The sequence below is a fragment of the Coregonus lavaretus genome (genome assembly GCF_964263955.1).
Source record: "Coregonus lavaretus genome assembly, chromosome: 23".
In the NCBI taxonomy this organism is placed as follows: Eukaryota; Metazoa; Chordata; class Actinopteri; order Salmoniformes; family Salmonidae; genus Coregonus; species Coregonus lavaretus.
In genome coordinates this window covers 33,434,240-33,451,602 of record NC_140010.1, presented here as the reverse complement: position 1 = coordinate 33,451,602, position 17,363 = coordinate 33,434,240, and the positions used below count along the sequence as shown (strand labels likewise).

Below are 17,363 nucleotides of genomic sequence, written 5' to 3'. Positions count from 1 at the left end.
AACAGATGAACGAGCCATTGGATATAAGGTGGAAATGTGCTTGTGCAAGTTTTCAATTGGCCCTATTGTGTTGTCAATGGCAGTCTTAAATAGGAACGATTAGTTATACCAAAATCGGAGAAATCAGCTCCACTGGCATTAGTTGTAATGCCTTAGTTTGACCAGAAGAGAGCAACATTTCATTAAAAATGTGCCGTTTTAACAACTGATTGTGACTGACTTTCAGCAGATTCTGTATAATATGTAGGTTTGTGTATATGTGTGAGAGATCAATATGTTATCGAAGAGCTATCCCATTCCAGCTTGCTCTTCTGCTTTCCCTCCTTCTTCACTTCCCTCTCATCCTCCTCCTCTTCCTCCTCTGTTTCATCACTGTCGCCTGACTCTGCACTCATGTCGCCTGCCTGCTCATCGTCCTCTTCATCATCCTCATCTTCCTCTTCCTCTCTTACCTCCTCCTCCACCGCCTGAGGCCCTCCGATATGCTACAGGACAGGAGAAAGTGGAACACTGAATTACTCTTCAAATATGTAGCTGTTGATCAGAAAACCTCCCTGCAGGTGCTATCTGGCCTTAGCTGTATGCGATCATGAATAATATTACTTATTAAAGGACAAAAATAATGTCCTTGCTACAAAACCCAAAATCTAAATCTAATACCAAAACAGTGTCAATGTAATAAATGTAACGCAATACATGCAATAAAACCCCAACCACAAATCAACTCCTAGCCATTCAACTAGACCTAGACCTATTAAATCATTTCAAGTGCCATCGAGTTGATATAGTTGACATTGCCTTCTTTGGGACATCCTTTGTATAATGTTCTCTCACCTCCATAGGGTTGACTGTGATGGTGAGGGTGGAGTTGTCCCAGTCCATCTCTGGGTCCTTGGCCCCGTCCTCCTCCCTCTTGGAGCCGTCCTGGTGGGTACTGTGGAGCCTATAGATGCCCAGCACCACTATGACCACCAGGGCGGCGATACAGATCACTATCACCACCGTGGCAGCTGGAGAGGTGCCTGTGGGGGAGAAGAGTGTTTAAAGGGTAAGTTCACCTGAATTACAACATTTGCTGTGTCCTCCCTACCTTTGGGAGATCACTCAGTCCTGTGTGTGTGTGTGTGTGTGTGTGACACAGAGAGAGGGAGAGAGAGACAGCGTGTGTCTGTGTGTGTATAATCTGAAGGCTTAGCCTGGGGTTCTACAACTGGCGGGCCGCAGGCCAAATTAAGCTTGCGGGTGATTTTACTTGGCTCCCCAAGTTTTCAGAGCAAAAAAAGCTATTTTAATTTTGGAAATCTGTTCCAAAGTATTCACACACATAATCTGTGATCACAATGTTTGAAATGATTGTTTGGGCTTCTTGTGGTCAATTTGCAGTCTACAGATTATTTATAATTATGTCCCGGCCCCCTGACCATCCGCTCAAGAAAATATCGGCCCATGGCTGAATCTAGCTGATGATCCCTGGTTTAGCCTAATCTGGATCCCCCTCCAGTTCAACAAAACACACTCTCAAGCCTCTGATAATAGCAGGGCCATGTCCTCACCGTGTGTGTGTGTGAGTGTGTGGTTGTGGGTATGTGTGGGTGAACGCTGCTGGGTGCCTTACCTGAGATGTGGGAATTGAGAGTGTGCACCATTAGTGGATGATGCACAGGCCGCATGTACTGGGATTGGACAGCCATGTGATTGACATGCTCTATGGGTGCTGAGTTGTGGAGGACGCTAACCTGGGGGCGGGACAAAGAACATATCAGTCAGTATGGAGATGATAATGATTTAGAGAAAGATAGACCGGTGAGATAAAGGGTAAATGGGTCTGGTTGATAAGTGACGGTTCAGAAATGGGAGGAGAGACTGAGTTGTGAAGGGTGAGAGAAATGGAGAGAGGGGTGTAGAAAGAGGCAGGAAGACAGAGGAGTGGCAGTGTTGGAGATATGGGAGAATAGAGAGTGTGAGTGTGAAAGGGGTGAAATAGAAAAGGAAAGATAGGTAAAGTTTCTTCCCTGACCTCCAGATTAAACTCGTTGCTGGTGTAGCGGCCGTTGAGCTCGGAGCAGGTAAGCCTGAACCTCCTGTTAGTCAGGATCGCCGGGCGCCAGTTCCTGTAGCGCACCTGCCTGAGGGCCTCCTCATAGTGGGCCATGGAGTCCACACCTGGGGAAAAGGTATTATTATCAAAGGTGTCCCTGGTGTTTCCAGCCATATATAGATGGTGTCCCTCAGGGCTCAGTGCTGGGCCCAGCTCTAATATCTTCTAGAGCTTCTCATACCATTACCAAGCAGGTGACACACAACAAGGAATTTATGTTTATGTATGAAAAGTGTGATATGAATAATGCGTCATAAATTGAAGTGCATACCATATATGGAGATGCCTGAGGTGGAGTTTGTGGCGTCCAGGTGTTTCCCCATTAGGGAGCTGTGGTGAATCTCCAGACTCTCGTGCTCTGGGTTGAGCTCCTCTCCGATCACCAGGACATCACAGTAATCCAGGTTGTGCATAACCTCCAGAACACCAGGCCTGTGGACTATACGCACACACACACACAGACACACAATCCAACACAGACATGAATGCTCACACACTCACTTTTTCAACGCCATGCTATATCAACACGTATCCATGGTAACCACCTCACCCACCTGCGCTGAACGGCACACCGTCGGTCTTGGTTACAGTGCTGGTGATGCGCAGCTCCTTGAAGGGTGCCACGCCCATGGCTCCACGCAGGTCGGAGGAAGGCTTGACGAGTCGATCTGAACCAGTGATGGTGATCCGTGGCTCGCTTGGTGGCAGGACTATTACTACTGCCTTAATGTCTGGGATGGAGATGCATGTATCCTCCCCGAAACACCTGAGCACCCAAAAACAACAGGAGAGAGGGAGGGTGAAGAAGAGGGGAAAAGGAGAAGAAAATGGAGATAGACATTAGCGTATGTCTTGACAGATAATGCATAAAGTGCACTTTCTTTTCTTCAGGTCATAATTGTTCTGGCCAGGGGAGTTTTTGTAGATAATTGGCCTTCAGATAAGGAATAACAGGGTAAGAAAGACTAGGGGAACATCACTACCATCTGATATCATATTGGAATCGAAAATGGAATAGATTACATTGTGTGTCACCATTAATTTGTGCTTCCACCCAAGAGAATACAGACTACTGTACATACTCTTTCTGGTCCTAGCAATGAATGACTGGGCACTTTTCATTTTAATTTCAGAGATGTTAGACAGATACTGTAGGGACAGATTATGATAGTGGACTTCCAATATTTGTCCAATTGTGATCGCAAGTTGTCTCTGTTGGCAAAGGACTCTGCAGCATTTCAGATTTTTTGGGGAGTGATGCTGTTTTCAGACAGATGGCCCCAAGTTGCCCATTTCCAATAACACACTCTTGGACATGCACCCACCCACGCAGGCACACTCTCTCTCTGTTTATCCTATAAATGGCCTGATATGATATAAACACACACTAATTATCACATTTTCTCATCAACACAATTTAACTCTTTCTCAGCCCACGGTTGACATGAAGCGTAACCCCAAGCAAAGAAACATTTAATGAGATATTACTACATTCACTGATGGAAAAAATAACTTTCAATCTAATCAATGTAATAGTTCTTGGTCAAAGCTTGTAACTCTATGAGACTACCGGTAAGTGGAATAAGAGTGTAGAAACAACAACCAAGCATTAGGGGCAAGGACTTGTTTCTGGACAGGCCATTCTCTCCTTTCAAAGTAACTACTGTTGAAGATGAAGGCAGTAGACTATAGAGCAGAAACTCTGACGAAGTTGCCCCTAGACACCGATTTAAGATCAGTTTTGCAGTTATCCATAACAGATTACGACTTGGGGAGGGTAAGCTGATCCTAGATCTGTGATATATACTGAACAAAAATATAAACGCAACATGTAAAGTCTTGGTCCCATGTTTCATGAGCTGAAATAAAAGATCACTGAAATGTTTAACACACACAAAAAGCTTGTTTCTCTCAAATGTTGTGCACAAATTTGTTTACATCCCTGTTAGTGAGCATTTCTCCTTTGTCAAGATAATCCATCCACCTGATAGGTGTGGTATATAAAGAAGCTGATTAAACAGCATGATCTTTACACAGGTGCACCTTGTGCTGGGGACAATAAAATGCCACTCTAAAATGTGCAGTTTTGTCACACAACACATTGCCACAGATGTCTCAAATTTTGAGGGAGCGTGCAATTGGCATGCTGACTGCAGGAATGTTCATCAGAGCTGTTGCCAGAGAATTGAATGTTAATTTCTCTACCATAAGCCGCCTCCAACGTTGTTTAGGAGAATTTGGCATTATGTCCAACCGGGCTCACAACCACAGAGCACGTTTAACCACGCCAGCCGAGGACCTCCACATTCGGCTTCGTCACCTGCGGGATCGTCTGAGACCAGCCAACCGGACAGCTGATGAAACTGAGGAGTATTTCTGTCTGTAATAAAGCCCTTTTTGGGGAAAAACTCATTCTGAATGGCTGGATCTGGTTCCCCAGTGGGTGGGCCTATGTCCTCCCCGGCACACCCATGGCTGCGCCCCTGCCCAGTCATGTGAAATCCATAGATTAGGTCCTAATGAATTTATTTCAATCGACTGATTTCCTTATATGAACTGTAACTCAGTAAAATCTTTGAAATCGTTGCATGTTGCATTTATATTTTTGTTCAGTAGATCCTAAGGGCACCTTCTACCCAGAGCTAGGAGCTGTCCTATCACCCAGGCAGTCTGGGTAAAACAACCTGGCCATCGTCCAGGTTCATTACAGTTTGAGAGGAGCAGAGTGAAGTCTCTCAGGATTAATGCCAACGCCGGCACCTAACGCCTTGAGTAATTACGCTTTTCAATGGTTGGTGAAAAGTGCTCTTCACTCACTCACTTATTCATTAACTTAAGTTCCCACGGTAATTAAGAACGGTCTTTTGTTTATATGATAACTGTCTGCTGCTTCTGGTTTACTAGCAAAAATAAATGTGTCACATTCGTGGTCTGTTTGGGCTGCTTTCCCTTGGAAATTCCTTGCATTAAGACTAGGCCTAAATGAAGCACGTATTAAGACACATTGTTCTCCTTAACTACATAACAGACTGGCTTGTAATGGGATGTCTGTATTTGTATGGCTAGGAAGAGTGTGTGTTGTGTGTGATTAGCTGTGCTACGTAACTACCAAACAAACTGGCTCTGATAGGGAAATGTGTGTGTGTGTGCATGCATGCATGCATGCGTCTGTAACTCCACAAACAATTACCCCTAACAACATCAGTATAACTGCTAAACAAAGTTTGTGAGGTGTAGCGTGCCCCACACTAAACTAAGGCTCTCGCTAAATAAATGCCATCTGACCAGCAACACTATTAAGGGGTTGCGTCCCAAATGACACCATATTCCCTACATAGTACACTACTTTTGACCAGAGCCCAATAACTAGAGAATAGGGTGCCATTTGGGATGCAGCCAGGGCCTCTTGTCGTATGGAGCATTAAAGTGCCTGCTTAATAGGATGGGCCATCTCTCTTTATACAAGGCAGTGCTCTGAGTTCTCCTGAGTTAGACTAAACCTATTACAGCTCCTGTGGCAGGAGTCCACTATCCATCACACAAGTCCATTTTGATTTGGCCGACCCCCCTTACTGCTTAACTGTGAACAGAACACACACACACCTTTTTCACCTTTTCTCTCCATCCTTTCCTTTCTCATTCTTATTTGGGCCTACCTTTGTTTGGCAGTTAATTTCATTCCCCTATAGCTTCCAATTGGCTCATTCATCCCTCCTCCTCTCCCCTGTAACTATTTCCCAGGTCGTTGCTGTAAATGAGAACGTGTTCTCAGTCAACTTACCTGATAAAATAAGGGTAAAATAAATCTAATATAAAAATCACACGATCAATCTCGTTCTTTCTCTCCATTCTTCCACTCTCACTTCCTCTCTTGTTTTGGGCCTGTATTTCTTTACCAATACATTTCATTAACTCCTTTAAGACCGCACACTCTCAGCATACCATTTCTTCCTTTATCTTTCCCATTAGGTAATGGCGCAAACACATGAGCTGTTACAGATACTGTATGATGTTACGTTTTCCTTTCTAAACCAAGTGCCCTCACACCAAGAAGAAGTACTAATATCCAATTCTTTGTTCTTGAAATGGTGACTAGAGGAGTAGGAGAGAAATACAGAGAGAGGATAAAGAGAGAGAGAAGGATAGTGAGCGAGAGGTAGACAGAAAACTAGCCAGCCAGTCACCCACCCAGTCAGTCTTAACAGCGCTATATTCCTCTAATGATCAACCTTCCCTCTCGTAGTGCTCTCTGGCGTGAGAAACCCTGACACAGCAGATTGCCTTTCATGGCCTCATTCATTTCCTCATCCTCAGCTACTGCCACGTCGGCCCAGGCTAACACAGCTCCACAGCAACCGGGGCGCCACGGCAACCCGGCTGTCCTCTCAGCCATTAACGAGGGGAGAGATAAAGAGAGGGAAGCGACTCTGATTAGCATATCAGACACGGAGAAAGGACAGGCTGAGACGGGCACACACACACAGAGCCTGGAACACACTAGACACTGATTTCGAGGCCACGCCAGACGTACACACACACACTGACCCTGAGGACACATACAGAGCAAAAGCAGAGCCTCGGATGTGCACACACCATGCACCGTAAAGCGCGCACACACACACACACACTGACCTGAGGACATGCAGTTCAAAGTTCCTTTAACTCAGTAGATTCTCTATTTTCTCTCACTGTCACTCCATCAAAACACTTTCCCCTTTAATCCCTTCTCTCTTTCCCCACTTTCCCCAGATAGCAGCATTTGTTTACCTCTGCTGTTTTTGTTTCTGTGTAATATTGATAGGTTTAGGCTAATATACAGTTGATATACAGTTTTTCACAATTCCTGACATTTAATCCTAGTAAAATTCCCTGTCTTAGATCATTTAGGATCACCACTTTATTTTAAGAATGTGAAGTGTCAGAATAATAGTAGAGAGAATTATTTATTTCAGCTTTTATTTCTTTCATCACATTCCCAGTGGGTCAGAAGTTTACATACACTCAATTAGTATTTTGTAGCATTGCCTTTAAATTGTTTAACTTGGGTCAAACATTTTGGGTAGCATTCCACAAGCTTCCCAGAATAAGTTGGGTGAATCTTGGCCCATTCCTCCTGACAGAGCTGGTGTAACTGAGTCAGGTTTGTAGGCCTCCTTGCTCGCACACGCTTTTTCAGTTCTGCCCACAAATGTTCTATAGGATTGAGGTCAGGGCTTTGTGATTGCCACTCCAATACCTTGACTTTGTTGTCTTTAAGCCATTTTGCCACAACTTTGGATGTATGCTTGGGGTCATTATCCATTTGGAAGACCCATTTGCGACCAAGCTTTAACTTCCTGACTGATGTCTTGAGATGTTGCCTCAATATATCCACATAATTTTCCTTCCTCATGATGCCATCTATTTTGTGAAGTGCACCAGTCCCTCCTGCAGCAAAGCACCCCCACAGCATGATGCTGCCACCCCCGTGCTTCACGGTTGGGATGGTGTTCTTCGGCTTGCAAGTAGGCCCCTTTTTCCTCCAAACATAACGATGGTCATTATGGCCAAACAGTTATATTTTTGTTTCATCAGACCAGAGGACATTTCTCCAAAAAGTACAATCTTTGTCCCCATATGCAGTTGCAAACCGTAGTCTGGCTTTTTTATGGCGGTGTTGGAGCAGTGGCTTCTTCCTTGCTGAGCGGCCTTTCAGGTTATGTCAATATAGGACTCGTTTTACTGTGAATATAGATACTTATGTACCTGTTTCCTTCAGCATTTTCACAAGGTCCTGTTGTTCTGGGATTGATTTGCACTTTTTGCACCAAAGTACGTTAATCTCTAGGAGACAGAACGCGTTATGACGGCTGTGTGGTCCCATGGTGTTTATACTTGCGTACTATTGTCTGTACAGATGAACGTGGTACCTTCAGGCGTTTGGAAATTGCTCCCAAGGATGAACCAGACTTGTGGAGGTCTTGGCTGATTTATTTTTATTTTCCCATGATGTCAAGCAAAGAGGCACTGAGTTTGAAGGTAGGCCTTGAAATACATCCACAGGTACACCTCCAATTGACTCAAATGATGTCAATTAGCATATCAGAAGCTTCTAAAGCCATGACATCATTTTCTGGAATTTTCCAAGCTGTTTAAAGGCACACTCAACTTAGTGTATGTAAACTTCTGACCCACTGGAATTGTGATACAGTGAATTATAAGTGAAATAATCTGTCTGTAAACAATTGTTGGAAAAATTACTGTGTCATGCACAAAGTAGATGTCCTAACCGACTTACCAAAACTATAGTTTGTTAACTAGACATTTTTGGAGTGGTGACTCCAACCTAAGTGTATGTAAACTTCCGATTTCAACTGTATGATACTTGAATTTCCCCTATACCCATCATGAGGTTGCTACAACCTACCCTACGAATGAAAGTTTACAACGTAGGTGCACAGGAAGAGAGAAAAATTGTAGCAATGAAGGACAGACAGTGACACATTCAATACCGCCTTGCACACTCTTGCCTGCATCTAGCTGATCTAGGGTGTAATCATTTGTCCAGTGAAAACAGTTGCAAACGAGTTTATATTTGACAAATTCAGGTATGTTTTAACAGAATCGGCAGAATGAATGCACTGTTGATCACCCCGAACACGGTTCACTTTCATAGCAGCCACATACAAACAGCATGATCTCTTTGCTCTTTGTAGAATTCCTTCTCACATCTACCCACTATTCTGTAACCAGGCGAAAAAACCTTTACAAGCCAAACCTTCATACCATAACCACTAACTGCTACACACAGCCTACATTGTTGCCAACATATTAGTTAACGTCATAATCAGCATAGCTACTAAAACTAACGTGTTAGTAAATCTGCTACAATCTTGTAGTACAGTGTACAGCAAGTGGTTTAGCAATTACACCGGCAGGCCCCCGGTGGCAATACATTTATAAAACCAAAAGCTTACCTTGACTTGGAAGAGTTACAGAGTTGGATAGCCATAGCCAGCTAGCAAACAAAACACCCCTCTCTGTTTGAGAAGGGTGTTTGAGCCAGGTGTTTGAGTAGGCTAAACTAGCTGCAATATTTAACTTTTTGGGCGATCTGACCAAGTTCACATAAAAATGTGTGTTATAGATCTGTCATTGTCATTGAAAGCAAGTCTAAGAAGCGGTAGATCTGTTCTATGTGTGCTATTTCTATGCTTCCCATTCTTACGTTTCGTTTTTGCGTCTTTTACTTTCGGTTTTGTACACCAGCTCCAAACAGCTGAAAATACAACATTTTTGGTTATGGAAAATATATTTCACAGCAGTTTAGATGGTACAATGATTCTCTACACTATACTTGCTTGTTTTGTCACATAAACTGAAATTAAGTGAACTATTAGAAATTTAGTAAGAAGGAAATGGAGGAGTGATTGCTATATAGTGCATCTTTAAGTGAAAGTGAAAGTGAAAAAGAAATACTACGTAAAATACACTCAATAACTGGTTGTGCCACCTTAAAAAGGATCACTTTTTGAATGTTCCACAATTTATATTTTTTATGAAATTCACTGAGGAGGATGGTCCTCCCCTTCCTCCTCTGAGGAGCCTCCACTGTGTGAAATGCATGTACACAAATGATACTTGTATGTGTCTCTGTGACCTATTTCAAAGGGGATTAAGTGTATGGCTGGGTACAATACATGTTTCTGTATGTGTGAGAGTGAGAGAGATTGAGGAATGTGAACGTGTATGTGAGACAGATTAATTGTGTGTGTGCGTGCGTGCGCATACACATTGTTGGGGTCTGTACTCACTGTACGGTGGTGGTGATGTGTAGCCGTCTGAGGCCTGCTGTGGGGAACTGGCGTGAGTTGATGTAGGAGACCTTGGTCATGGCTGTGTTGATACTCTCCAGGTCCTCTCCCTCCATCACCAGCACCGACTGGGCCGGGTTAAAGTGAAACTGCACACACAGAAGAACACATGAATCAATTGATACAAGAGGGTAAGTGTGTGTTTCATGCATACACTACATGACCAAAAGTATGTGGACACCTGCTCGTCGAACATCTCATTCCAAAATCATGGGCATTAATATGGAGTTGGTCCCCCCTTTGCTGCTATAACAGCATCCACTCTTCTGGGAAGGCTTGCTTCCATTCTGCGGGGACTTGCTTCCATTCAGCCACAAGAGCATTTGTTATGCCGGGCATTGATGTTGGGCGATTAGGCCTGGCTCACAGTCGGCGTTCCAATTCATCTCAAAGGTGTTCGATGGGTTTGAGGTCATGGCTCTGGCAGGCCAGTCAAGTTCTTCCACACCGATCTCGACAAACCATTTCTGTATGGACCTTGCTTTGTCATGCTGAAACAGGAAAGGGCCTTCCACAAACTGTTGTCACAAAGTTGGAAGCAAAGAATCATCTAGAATGTAATTGTACGCTGAAAAAGAGCCCCAGACCATTATTCCTCCTCCACCAAACTTGACAGTTGGCAATATGCCTTCGGGCAGGTAGCATTCTCCTGGCATCTGCCAAACCCAGATTCGTCCATCGGACTGCCAGATGGTGAAGCGTGATTCATCACTCCAGAGAACGCGTTACCACTGCTCCAGAGTCCAATGGCTGCGAGCTTTACACCACTCCAGCCGACGCTTGGATTTGCGCATGGAGATCTTAGGCTGGTGTGCGGCTGTTCGGCCACGGAAACCCATTTCATGAAGCTCCCGATGAACAGTTCTTGTGCTGACGTTGCTTCCAGAAGCAGTTTGGAACTCGGTAGTGAATGTTGCAACGCGCTATGTGCTTCAGCACATGGCGGTCCCGTTCTGTGAGCTTGTGTGGCCTACCACTTTGAGGCTGAGCCGTTGTTGCTCCTAGGGCTGTTACAGTGACCGTATTACCGGCGGTCATGAGTCATGACGGCAGTCAAATTCCACGTGACCGTTTAGTCACGGTAATTAGGCTTCTCCAAGCTCTGATGCTGCTGATGGTCATTAGTAGCCTACCAAACTTGCTAACTTCCTGGTACTCAGCACTCTATTGTTCACTCTGACATCAATGAAAATGTAATCGAAAATCTAATGAAACACTTCATGTGAGCCCATGAGCTCATGTTGCGCAACATTTCTATAGGCTATGCAATTACGTGAGAAAACAGAGTTTTAATGGCCTCTATTAAAAAGAGGAGGATCCCGTCAGCTTTCTATAGGCTAGGCCTACTATATCTCTATCTCAACTTTCCTAATATTAAGCACATTGCTTCGCTTTACAACAGGAGTGTAGCCTACCTGGCTGGCATGATAATGAACCATGGGAAAAGTGTCCTCCATTCGCTATTTAAGTGCATAGATTACTTGTTTTTCCCCCCATGCCCCTATTCCGAGACAGGTGCATTATAATGGTCCATTCTAAATCAAAACTAATATCACACTTATATTATTGAGTATATGTAAAGACAACATTAAATTAAGAATAGTCTGATGGGTGACAATATTAGCCTATCACTTGTGAATGATTTATTATCACTTGTGAATATCGCCCAGCTTGTGCATTAAGGCAAGAAACTGCACATACCTTTTCTTGGCGACTTTTTCACATCATGGTCGCACACCTCATGTATCCCGCCTAGCCCATAGGCCTCTATGTTTTGATAAGGTTTGTATCACAACTAAAGTGGCCAAATAACTTCTTAAAATTAAGTACATTAATCCGCTTTATAACCGGTGTAGAGCCTAACTGGCATACATACGCTGCGCGTGACATTTTATGTTTGGGGAAGATCATTTTCATCATAAAAATGCACCTTTATAATTAAGCATTACATGCATAATCACGTTTGCTGTCACTTTCGAGAAAAGTGTTTTCCCGCTAATTGATTGCATTTTGGAACATTCGCGCTTATAGCCTACTGCCGTGTGAAGAAATAGCCTAATAGTTTATCAACATTTTAAGCTAAACGATCAGCCTCATTGCTTTTAAAAGGTTTTCTGATGCAAGTGGTTGTATTAATTTGGGATCTATCGCATCCCACAACTGTCCCAGAGTATGTTTGGAATATTTTTTTATTGCACAGAAGGAGAAGTTGACCAACAGAATAGGTCAACTTTTGTACTATGGGGGATAGTAGATTGACATAGGCTAGTGCTTTTGCTGTTCGTCAGGCCTACTCATCGAAAGGTAGGCTAAATGTAGACAGTTCTAACATCTTCAATATGCGCCTCGGAATTTGATAAGAGGGACGTGTGCAGTTGTGTCCCCGATGTGTCTGTCTTCATTCACTTGTAGCCTACTTGTAGCTGAAATGCCTGTGAGAAGGACCCGATCACGTGACGGGCATTGGCTACATGTGAGAGGTGCTTCGGAGCATGGCAGCTGGGTGAAGGGAATTATAATTAGCCTATTATATCCAGCCCAAGGGCACAACGGCCACAAAAGGCATGGATTTTTTAGGGGGCATTACGGCCACACAAGGGGGATGCCGTCGGGAAAATCAAGGCCTGGTGAGAATATTATCAAGTTCTTGTCAAATTGTGAATGAGAGACTGATGAAGTGTGTGCAGCTTGCGACTTTGAGACAGTTTCTTTGTTTTTTAAATTTTCTTCATATCAAGACCTGTCTAAAATAAATAATGGATTTATTGTTATGGTGTAGGCTATATTAAATGGATTTATTAGACTTTTAAAAATGTATATGTTCCAAAGGTCTGCATCAGTGCCTTGTAGGCTGTGCATTGAAGCCAGGAGATGCTAAACGTGTTTATGATAATTGACGGTAAATTACCGTGAGACCGGCAGTTATTTACTTGACCATCACTGGCTGACAACATTTCATGACCGCTACAGCCCTAGATGTTTCCACTTCACAATAACAGCACTTACAGTTGACTGGGGCAGCTCTAGCAGGCCAGAAATTTGACAAACTGACTTGTTGGAAAGGTGGCATCCTATGACGGTGCCACATTGAAAGTCACTGAGCTTTTCAGTAAGGCCATTCTACTGCCAATGTTTGTCTATGGAGATTGCATGGCGGTATGCTCGATTTTATATACCTGTTAGCAACGGGTGTAGCTGAAATACCACTAATTTGAAGGGGTGTCCACATACTTCTGTATATATAGTGTATCTGTGTGTGTTTGCCCCAGTGTCTTTCCCAAGAGCTGTCACCTTGATATCCTTGCCCAGGCTCTCCAGTGAGTTGATGTCCAGTCCTTCCTTACAGGCCTGTAGACAGGAGATGACCTTCTGGGTCTCTATCTTGCCTGGCCGGATGGTCAGACCTGATAGACTGCCCCGGAAGTACTGGGTGAACCGCGGGGTGGACACCTCACCACCTAGGGAGGAGAAGACATCCTGGGGTTTTTTCAGTTCAAAGGTGCATCTCAATATTGTACAGTCAAGTGGTGGACAATGCTTGTCCTCTCCTTAATCTGCTCTGATCTGAAAGCACAGTGCAGGTGAAAGCAATATGGAGCATCCCTCTATTATAATAGTAGGAACATGCTTTAGTCATTCTTAGTCTTTTACTTTATTTACTTAGTTGAAGTTAGAAATAACACTATAATAAAAGAGATTAACCTATATAAAACTTACCTTTCAACATGACTAACCTATATAAACAAAGGCTAACACAGAGTTACCTTTGTTACCGCATCACTTCCTAGTAGGCCTAAACATCAGGTAAATACCAACTGAAACAGGACTGTGAAATAAAGACTGTAGCGTGACTATGGAAATGCTAGCCAGTTTTGATACCAGCTTCCATCTGCTCTCCCCACTATTTTTAAAGTGACTTGATTTGGGCTCAGAGCAGAGCGACACGAGACCTTCAATAAAAAAACGACGTTGTCTTTTTTAGATAAGTGTGCGTTTTTCTTCTTTGATCCACTGGCAGATGGTGCTGGCAGTTTGCTAGTCGTTAACGGTCCCAGAGCTGTGTCTCACGCTGACATACTCAAGTGTTCTCGCCGCCGCCTGCACCAGCCTGATTTTTTACAATTTTATATTTTCCCAGACAGATGTTATCAATTAAGTGTTGTGGCACCAAAGCGCAGAGCGAGATTGTGTTTTCGGCTTATTTCGGTCTCATCCCCCCAAAGAGGAGAATTTGAACAAGAAGACATTCAGTATGTAGGCTTCAGTGCTAGCATATGCTATTTTTTCACACCTGGCTGCATAATATTTACACCTGCAGTGAGAAAGATAGCAATTAAGTTCAAATGGATTGTTTGAACTTGCTGTATTAGGAAATTAGAGTAGGTTCAGGATTTTGTTTATGGTTAAGTAGAGGCTCCTATTGCAGTAGGCCTAAGGCCAGCCAGAGTTGGTCTGCCCTAAACTTCCCTAGTAGTTACATTACACAGCAAAATTGTTTGTCTACTTTGCATAAGAAGAGCAACGTTCAAAGCAATTTCAATAAATGGTTTCCCAAAGAAAACGGACAAAACAAACCATTTTCTGTTGCTCTAGTCACAAGTCACACATCTTGTTTTGCTTTGGGTGAGCTAAGATCAGGTCTGGGGCCTGTCATTCCTTGTGTCTCTTCATTATCTTCATTACGTTCTATGGTTCAGGGTGGTTGGCGGGGGGGGGGGGTTGAAATTAGAGAAAGGCAATCCTGTTCAGTAATGGTCTGCAAAGTTATCAGTTGCGGCTTAGTGAAGCTTAGAGCAGCTTCATTGGGATGTAATAGCCAGAGAAGTTGTACTCTATTCAGGCTGGCTTAATCCCTTCTTCAGGGCTTTCTCACACAATCACAGATTCATGGAAAGAGAGAGGGAAAAGAGAAAAAAAGAGAACTGCCATCAGGAGCCAGATGAAAATAAATTCAAATGACACCGAAATGCCGTTGACGTTGGACCTCGAGCTGGGCTCATGCCATTTAGCTGTATCCATCTCTCCCCCAGCAAACACATTTATTTAAATATTATCTTGATCATAAAAGCGATGTTAAGTAGTGCTTCTTCATTCAAATGGATTCATTAGTCTCCTCTTTTCAAGCGGCTGGAATTGACAGCCTGTTTCCTGTTTCCAAGCTTGAGCCTCTCTCTCTCTCTCTCTCTCTCTCTCTCTCTCTCTCTCTCTCTCTCTCTCTCTCTCTCTCTCTCTCTCTCTCTCTCTCTCTCTCTCTCTCTCTCTCTCTCTCTCTCTCTCTCTCCTCTCTCTCTCTCTCTCTCTCTCTCTATCTCTCTCTCTCTCTCTCTCTCTCTCTCTCTCTCTCTCTCTCTCTCTCCTCTCTCTCTCTCTCTCTCTCTCTCTCTCTCTCTCTCTCTCTCTCTCTCACACACACACACACACACAAGCATTCTTAGTCTTAAATTCGGGAGTGTTTCATCACTTTCCTGGACTGTGTGACAATCTAAAGTCCTATTCAATCGAAACCAATAAGCAGGTGTTTCTGGGATATTAGGACAGCCTCAGAGTCACAAAGAGTTGGTATGGACACCGGACCCTATACAGGAGTCTATAATGACCTTGCCAGCAGGCACCCACTGTCAGCTGGGTGTCAATTGACGAGGGATGGATGGGCCAATCGTCGGTCACCAGGTAGGGTTCATAGATCACGCCATCTACGAAGAGCATCACAGCAGGGAACTCCACATTGATCACGTAGTAGTGCCACTCCTTATCACAGATCTGTAAGACATAGGGACATGCTGTTAGCATTGAGTTAAACCAATGAGCTGTGTAGCTCTGGGTTTGTTGGGAAGTTCATTAAGCACAGTATTTGTATTTATTTTGGATCCCCATTAGCTGCAGCCATGGCAGCAGCTACTCTTCCTGGGGTCCAGCAAAGTTAAGGCAGTTATACCATTTTTTAAACATTACAATACATTCACAACAGATTTCACAACACATTATGTGTGTGCCCTTAGGCCACTACTGTACTACCACATATCTACAACACAAAATCCACGTGTACGTGTGTGTATAGTGCGTATGTTATCGTGTGTGTGTGTGCATGTCTGTTCCTGTGTTTGTGTCTCTTCACAGTCCCTGCTGTTGCATAAGGTGTATTTTTATCTGTTTTTTAAATCATATTTTACGGCTTGCATGAGCAGCCGTGCTGCCCTGTTCTGAGCCAATTGCGATATTCCTAAATCCAACTGAACAGTAGTCCAGGTGCATCAAAACTAGGAACTGTAGGACCTGCCTTGTTGATAGTGCTGTTAAGAAGGCAGAGCAGCGCTTTATTATGGACCGACTTCTCCCCATCTTAGCTACTGTTGTATCAATATGTTTTGACCATGACAGTTGACAATCCAGGGTTACTCCAAGCAGTTTAGTGACCTCAACTTGCTTAATTTCCCCATTATTCATTACAATATTTAGTTGAGGTTTAGGGTTTAGTGAATGATTTGTCCCAAATACAATGCTTTTAGTTTTTGAAATATTTAGAACTAACTTATTCCTTGCCACCCATTCTGAAACTAAATGCAGCTCTTTGTTAAGTGTTGCAGTCATTTCAGTCGCTGTAGTAGCTGACGTGTATAGTGTCGAGTCATCCGCATACATAGACACACTGGCTTTACTCAAAGCCAGTGGCATGTCGTTAGTAAAGATTGAAAAAGGTAAGGGGCCTAGACAGCTGCCCTGGGGGTTTCCTGATTCTACCTGGATTATGTTGGAGAGGTTTTCTATTAAAGAACACACCCTCTGTGTTCTGTTAGACAGGTAACTCTTTATCCACAATATGGCAGGGGGTGTAAAGCCATAACACATATGTTTTTCCAGCAGCAAATTATGATCGATAATGTCAAAAGATGCACTGAAGTCTAATAAAACAGACTCTACAATATTTTTATCATCAATTTCTCTCAGCTAATCATCAGCCATTTGTGTAAGGGTTGTGCCTGTTGAATGTCCTTCCCTATAAGCGTGCTGAAAGTCTGTTGTCAATTTGTTTACTGTAAAATAGCATTGTATCTGGTCAAACAAAATGTTTTCCAAAAGATTACTAAGGGTAGGTAACAGGCTAATTGGTCGGCTATTTGAGCCAGTAAAGGGGGCTTTACTATTCTTATATAGCGGAATAACTTTTGCTTCCCTCCAGGCCTGACGGCACACACTTTCTAGTAGGCTTAAATTGAAGATATGGCAAATAGGAGTGGCAATATCGTCTGCTATTATCCTCAGTAATTTTCCATCCAAGTTGTCAGACACCGGTGGCTTGTCATTGTTGATAAACAACAATAATTTATTCACGTCGTCCACACTCACTTTACGGAATTCAAAATTACAATGCTTGTCTTTCATAAATTGGTCAGATACAGTGCATTCGGAAAGTA

At 43.4% G+C, this 17,363-nt stretch overlaps 1 protein-coding gene across 1 annotated transcript in view; it reads right to left on the bottom strand.

The window, feature by feature from the left end:
* Positions 1-269: 269 nt before the first annotated feature.
* The window catches only part of LOC311099183 (calsyntenin-2-like), a gene marked incomplete at both ends in the record, with an annotated part of 317,151 nt that continues 300,057 nt past the window's right edge, over positions 270-17,363 (bottom strand). Inside the window, 9 exons of the mRNA XM_084139863.1 lie at positions 270-485; positions 835-1,022; positions 1,616-1,736; positions 2,018-2,163; positions 2,370-2,537; positions 2,653-2,864; positions 9,892-10,040; positions 13,243-13,409; positions 15,549-15,711. Of these exons, the coding sequence (XP_083995989.1) occupies positions 270-485; positions 835-1,022; positions 1,616-1,736; positions 2,018-2,163; positions 2,370-2,537; positions 2,653-2,864; positions 9,892-10,040; positions 13,243-13,409; positions 15,549-15,711 (1,530 nt within the window). The remainder of the gene's footprint in view (positions 486-834; positions 1,023-1,615; positions 1,737-2,017; positions 2,164-2,369; positions 2,538-2,652; positions 2,865-9,891; positions 10,041-13,242; positions 13,410-15,548; positions 15,712-17,363) is intronic.